This window comes from Danio rerio, chromosome 16 (genome assembly GCF_052040795.2).
Source record: "Danio rerio strain M-AB ecotype USA chromosome 16, GRCz13ab, whole genome shotgun sequence".
In the NCBI taxonomy this organism is placed as follows: Eukaryota; Metazoa; Chordata; class Actinopteri; order Cypriniformes; family Danionidae; genus Danio; species Danio rerio.
In genome coordinates, this window is record NC_141036.1 from 58,472,501 (window position 1) to 58,480,000 (window position 7,500).

General features: G+C 39.3%; 2 protein-coding genes across 6 annotated transcripts in view; one reads left to right on the plus strand and one right to left on the minus strand.

The window, feature by feature from the left end:
* spire1b (spire-type actin nucleation factor 1b) overlaps positions 1 to 7,500 on the minus strand; it is a 79,608-nt gene that overhangs the window by 59,690 nt on the left and 12,418 nt on the right. For all 5 annotated transcript variants that reach the window (XM_087288026.1, XM_087288025.1, XM_087288028.1 and 2 more), the window contains exon 3: positions 3,965 to 3,996. In XM_087288026.1, the coding sequence (XP_087144152.1) occupies positions 3,965 to 3,996 (32 nt within the window). The remainder of the gene's footprint in view (positions 1 to 3,964; positions 3,997 to 7,500) is intronic.
* smpd5 (sphingomyelin phosphodiesterase 5) overlaps positions 1 to 7,500 on the plus strand; it is a 706,732-nt gene that overhangs the window by 8,072 nt on the left and 691,160 nt on the right. The gene's annotated exons all lie outside the window — the stretch shown is intronic.

The following is a 7,500-nucleotide window of genomic DNA, read 5'->3' on the forward strand; positions in this document are numbered from 1 at the left end:
AACAGTTTACCAACAGATTCTGAAGATGAACTTCATCCAGAATGCAGGATCCTGTGGTGAAGTGAACAACAGACTCGTTCACTGCGATGACCAGCAGTCCGTTACATCCACAAACAACATCACTGGGTAATAACAGCTCCAGCTTAAAACTGATCATCTACCCAGAGAATCTCATCAAGAAAATGAGCATCATTATTAAGACTGAGGTCATGAACATCAGCTTTTGTTTCGTGTAAACAAATGATAATAACCAAAAGCAGGCAGTAGAGCATGGGGAATTGATCTCAACATCAAGTCTATGTGCAAAATAAATGGAGCACAAAACAACACTGTAAAAATACATAGAAATTAACCGTACTCCATGTTTTTTGTATGTTTGTTTATGCTTTTGAATTATGTAGGACATTATTAGGACACTTTTAGGACATCAATCTCTCCTCTGGCAAATTTTAATGTTGATAAAGTGACTTTTATTGACATATACTTAGAGTAGTTTAATTGTTTGAATGTTGTAAGGTACAAAAACCAGAGGCCGGTTTCACAAGTCCTTAAAAAGAAACCACATCCTGCACACATTACATAGTCCTGGCTGCGGAGGAAGAGGATACAGGTACTTGGATTTGTCAGCCGCTTTAGACACTGTAAACCACCAGATCCTGCTTTCTACGCTTGAGTCACTGGGCGTTGCAGGCACTGTTACTCAGTGGTTCAGATCTTACCTCTCTGACAGGTCATTCAGGGTGTTTTGGAGGGGAGAGGTGTCCAACCTACAGCATCTAAACACTGGGGTACCACAGGGCTCTGTTCTTGGGCCACTTCTGTTCTCCATCTACACATCATCTTTAGGATCAGTCATCCAGAAACATGGATTCTTCTACCACTGCTATGCTGATGATACCCAGCTATACCTCTCTCTTCACCATTTCACACTGGATGAAAGATCATCATCTTCAGCTTAACCTCACGAAAACGGAAATGCTTGAAGTTTCTGCCAACCCGACTCTACATCACAACTTTTCAATCCAGATGAATGCGGCAACCATTACTGCATCCAAAATGCTGAAAAGCCTTGGAGTAACGATTGATGACCAACTAAACTTCTCTGACCACATTTCTAGAACTGCTCGATCTTGCAGATTCACATTCAGAAATATGTTAATTTAAAAAATCACGAGTGTTCTGAATTCTTTATACTATGGCTGTAACACGATTTACTGAGTGTTCTGTAAAGGGCTTATATTATGAATGTAGGATGTAACTTCCGGAGGATGCATATTTGAGTCCATATATGAGAAGTTGAATGTGCTGACTCATCTGAGTGTGACGCGATTGCCATCCGTGAGATATTGTGAAGTGTGGGGTAAAGTTATTGCCAAGTGAGTTTGTTCCTTCATATCATGTTTGTAATTACCCTTGTATGCTTGATATTAAGTGCGTGATGTTGTTAATGACCCGCGATCGGCCGCGAGCATTAGTTTCCGTGTAAACCAAAAGTGAAAGTGCTGCTACCATCAGCATCGCGGCTAATCCCGATGTCATCATTGAGATCTCGTTTGTTTTATTATGATTCAGTTTACTATATTCTACATTTGTTATGCCTTATGCTGTCACATGCCCTTTATATAATGCAGCTTTAGTCATTGATGTCTATTTATATTCTGTTTACATTCAGCATACATTAGTCTATTGACTGCACTTTAAGAGAGCTGCAAATACTGTGTTGTTTGGTTTGGGATATTTATTGTGTCAGTACATATATATATATATATATATATATATATTTTCGTGTTTGATATTTTATTATTTATGTATACTTATTGTTTATTACAGGAAACTACCTCCCTGCTCATAAATAAAAGATTGAAATTATCTCCTGACTCCTACTCCTTAACCAGAGTGCTGAAGTGGTCAGCAACATTTAAAGAACTGGCATTCTAAATTGGGCAATACCCAACAACGAGGAACACAGTAAATAATGTTTGTTGTATTGTCTGAAATGAAACAAATGTCAAAATAAATTTAGAAATCACTTTATTGTTTTTTTTATTTGCATTTCCCAACCTTTTTCTGATTTGGGGTGGCATTTAAAAGTGTGTATTATTACAATATTTTACTTACTTCACTTTAAATTAACACATTTGGCATATCAGTTTGTGTTTCAGATGTAAATATCAACAGCTCTTGCCTAGTTAAGTATTTATTTCTTTTCTCACCATTCATTCATTCATTCGTTTTCTTGTCGACTTAGTCACTTTATTAATCCGGGGTCGCCACAGCGGAATGAACCGCCAACTTTTTACACAGCGGAAGCCAATTTCTGGGAAACATCCACACACACTCATTCACACACACACACACACTCATACACTACGGACAATTTAGCCTACCCAATTCCCCTGTACTGCATGTCTTTGGACTGTGGGGGAAACTGGAGCACCCGGAGGAAACCCACACGAGCGCAGGGAGAACATGCAAACTCAACACAGAACCGCCAACTGAGCCGAGGCTCAAACCAGCGACCTTTTTGCTGTGAGGCAAACGTGCTACCCATGGCGCCACCGTGCAATTAATTGCAATAAAAAAATCGGACTACTTTTGGATTACAATTAGATTCCTTTGGTGCTATAACCTTTATTTGATGTCACATATATTGAAGCAGGATAATCTTGTACTATTTTGACAGATACAAGAAAAATATATACATTTTTATTTATTTATTTTTTATCAGTGACATCTTATTTTTAAAATGCAGTGATGCACTTCAAAATCCCCACAGTAATACATCTTACTGTTAGTGTTAGCGGACAATAACACGGAATAAAACTAAATCACATCTTATGATTTTAAAATATTAAAAATCTAAATATTAAAATATTAAATTCATAAGTTGCCCCAATATTGGGGCGATGCAGTGGCACAGTAGGTAGTGCTGTCGCCTGATAACAAAAAGGTTGCTGGTTCGAGCCTCGGCTGGGTCAGTTGGCGTTTCTGTGTGGAGTTTGCATGCTCTCCCTGCGATTGCAAGGGTTTCCTCCGGTTTCTCCTGTAGTCCAAAGACATGCGGTACAGATGAATTGGGTAGGCTAAATTGTCTGTAGTGTATGTGTGTAAATGAGTGTGTATGGATGTTTCCCAAAGATGAGTTGTAGCTGAAAGGGCATCAGCTTCGTAAAAACGTTGGCGGTTCATTCCACTGTGGCGACCCCAGATAAATAAAGGGACTAAGCCGAAAAGAAAATGAATGAATGACAACCATTATTGATTGCATATGACAGTATCAATGAAAACATCAACAATTAAAGCACTGCAATATTATAAGCGGGAGGTTGGTTATTATGAAAAACTAAATGTTTAAAAAAAAACATACAAACATAATCACGTAATCCATCCGAAAGCAACTGTAGTCTGATTACAAGTATTTTAATAAATACTTTGCACTAATTACAATTACTTGAGTTTTGGAATCTGATAAGGTAATTCAGATTACAATAAATCCAATATGATCCAGCTCTAGGCATTGGCCATTTTTCAGTGAAATTACTATCATGACAGTTGACCATTGACTCACTGACTGAATTAAGTTCAGATGAGTTACATGCATATTAAAAACATCAGTCTGTCATGTCTTTGCTGTGGCTGAATCCTCTACACATCATAAAGCTGAAAGGTCGAAGACGTTCGGGATGCAAACAGTGATCTGCCAGGTCTATATGTCTCTAATTGGCCTTTAAAATGTCACCAGCTGTTGACAGCAAATTAATGAAGCTGTGGAGTGACGAGCGGTCGAGAGAGCACAATACATGAGCTGGTGCTGAAAGCTTCATGTGTGAATACAGAACACAGACAGTCTCTAAACTGCAAGAGATAAAGAAAAAACATCGCAATGTCTGTTTTTTCCAGTATCGTGCAGCCCTTTGTGCTTATTCACAGATGCTGACATGAGGGATTACTGTACGTCACTCACCTGTGTGGATGATGGTAAGCGATTACGGTCACCTATGGGAGAAGAGAAAGAGGACAGTCAGACGACAGCATACAGCGAGCTCTACACATCCCTTATGTAATCGACTAGACAATCTGCAGAGCTGTTTGTTCTTACATAAACACACTGAAGGCTGCAAATGCAAGATGAAAATCAGGGTTATTTCAGTACAGCCACAAGGGGACCTTTCTGACCCCAAAAGCTCACAGAATTAAATGTGCTTTCACACCTGTGAATCGATTCAGTTGTTCCGAAACGGAGATTACAATTGTTACATTGTTGCTCTTGGAGCGGTTCGCTTTCACACTGCAAAGTTTCTAATCGGACCAAAAGAGCTAAAACAAGTCACGTGTGAGTAAACTCTCCTCACATTGGTGAGTGTCAGGGTTTATTTTGCAGCGTCCTGCTCAGCTGTCAGGAAAGGTGGTGGTTTGGTGGTGATTGACAAGGTGCGCGCTAGAGATGCGCGGATGGGCTAGTATTTCATCCGCAACCGCATGACAAAATTCATCATCCGTCCGCCATCCATCCGCACTAACATTTTTGACCAATTTTTAAAACCGCACCCGCCCGCCATCTGCTGATTGGGCTCTTTATTTGAATGGCTTATTCCTTTTTATTATTAAATGAATGTTTCTTTATTGATCATTATAGAATAGAGAATGACTTTGTAGACATGCAGTTAATCCAAACGTGCAATTGAAGACGCTTTGAAGTGACGCTAAAGATACGAAGACGTGTCTTTTCACTTGATTCGATTCCTCGGTCCAAGAGTCTTTTCCTTGCGTCCTTCCCTCGTACCGTTATCCCGGTGGGGTGGAAACACGGGAAAGAAAGCAAGGAAAGGAAACGAGGATGCACAAATAAGAAATGAGAAGCACCCGAGCTCTCAGAATATCAGCAGTGAACTCAGTCTCCAATTGGCGCACAGGGACAAAAAAAAAATAGCCTAAATTAAACACACTGTACTATACAACTTTTTTTATTGTAGCCTAATAGAAAACGCATTGACACATCATTTCAACATGCTGCTATTTAGCCTACTACTAAATGCCTATTTCACTTTATTTTTTAGTAAATAGATAGAATAAGTCATTTACATTATAGCCTAATAATGTTTACATTTATAGTTGTCCATAGCAACCCCAAAAACGTACCTGCTTGCCTTCCACATCTAATTAATGGGCACAGTTTTTTGACTATTTATTTATTTATTTATTTTTTATTTTTTGCTGTGGATGTTATTGAGCTTGCAGAAATCGGAAACAACACCAGTTCTGCGACACAGATGAACCTTTATTGATATCTCTATCAGACAATACCTATTTTATATGCCAAAAGAAACAACAGGCTGTAAAAAAATATTAACATAAATATCTTAATGTAGGCATAGGCTATAGTCGCATGCTTTGGCAAAGAGTTGAACATTTTTTTAATAAAAACGTCATATCGTGCCTAAGCCTTGTAGGCTCAGTCACCCCCACAATTAGAAATTAAATTAGAAAAACAGATATGCCATCCCTCTTTGAGCGAACATAAAGTCTGACCAGGCTAAAGTGCATGTATGACAAGTGCCCCAATAACCCATGGAGGATCATCCCCATTCCCCTCAAACTTGAAGCATAACGGAATACTACGCCAGTTGCGACAAAGAAATTCTGGCAAAATAACCTTAGCCTCAGAACGTAAAAGCGAGGCCAACATGTCTAGAATAGAATAGGCTAAACCAATATGAACGTAAAATTATCAGCTGACCGAACTCAAAAGTTTATATTGAACATATGTGTAGCCTAAATAACATAGGCTAATTGGTTTAATATGCCTGACTTTAGGTCTAGTTTGATTTTTTCTTGGCACAATGCAGGAATAAAATAGCATCTACAGTGTCAGGATTCAGACGGGAGCGCCTGCATAGCCACTATAATGCGCCCTGCTGCACTGAAGGAGCGCTCGCTCGCAGCACTTGTTGCTGAAATGCATAGAATTCTCTTGGCAAGGTGCTGTAGTCGTGGGAATGCCTGGCCTTATTTCTCCCAAAAGGAAGTAGATTTTCCTCTGCTGATCCGTCTATACGGAAGTTTGTAGAGGAATACTTCTGTACACTTCATCCAGAATTAGTGTATCCGATTCCTCCTCCCATTCTGTGAAGTCAGTCCTAGGCTTTTTCGTTGGTGCGCCAGCTATGCCTATAAAAACAGTACAACCGCTCGCCACCCGCCCGAATTTAATTAAAATATTATTTTTTCGTAACGTCATCCGCCCGATCCCACGGAGTCCGCGGCTATAACCGCCAACCACGCATCTCTAGTGCCTGAAGAGTGAGGAGAGATTCGGTGGCGAGGGGTAAGAAGGGTGCGCAACGATGCCTATTTGAGGACCGCGGAAGACCCGAGATTACCAGGAGAACATCACTCGTTTGCGGGCATCCGGAGACTCGTGAAACTTCCCGCCCTACTCATAATTCTCTCTTCATATAGCCGTATGCCTATTACATATCCATAAAACACTGATATAACCGAGCTCGGATCGGATCGCTTTCTCACTGCAATCAAACCGCTCCAGGGTTCGTTTCAATCGAGCCGAGACCACCTCATTCAAGCGATCTCGGAACGATTACTTTGGTGCGGAACAGAGCGCGATTGCCCTGTTCACATATGCCAAACGAACCGCGCTAACTGGGCAAACGAGACACGTTCCGAAACAAAAGTGTAGGTGTGAAAGCACCCTGAGACTCCAAGATGCTTCCTTTTATTATTATTATTATTATTATTATTATTATTATTATTGTTGTTGTTGTTGTTTACATCTTGGCAAAGCAAGTTTTTACATTCTTTTTGACCAGAATTGTAGTTTGATTATCTTTTGCTATTTTGAATTTCTCCATGACGTAAACACTAAAGACTAGAGCCCTATTCAGAAGGGAGTAATTTTCCAAATGTTGTATGAAGGAAAACTTTTTATGTCCCTTAATACAAATGTAAAATAAGTCTCTGATTTCACTAGAGTGTGTGTGTGTGTGTGTGTGTTTCAGTGACCCTTGTAGGCTTTGATTCTAATTGTGGTGTTTTGGTGACTGTCTCTTTAAATTCAAATGAGATTGTGCTCTTTTAAAAAGAGGGCGGAGCTACAAATGCCAATGGGTAAGCAAAGTGGCAGATTTAAAAACAAGACTAACGTCCTATGCTAATGAGGGAGAGATAGTCAGTAGTGAGAGAGTCAATAGTAAGCGCGGCTTTCCCCCTCTGATGACACGATTAAAAGGAGAATGTCAATCAAAGTGTTTCTGCAGTTTTTTTCAGGCGACGTCTGTCATTTTATGTATGGATTAGAACGGGACTTTTCTAGTTTAGTGTTAAATATTTTAGAAAAGTTATTAAAAAAATAATTAAAAAGCATGACTTTTTTTAACATGATGGGTTGATAGAACTTTTTATAATAATATAAGCCCACTGGAATAAATAGGTTTCACTTTAAATAAATTTCACATTATGTAAATAACTGCAGAAATGAAAGTGAAA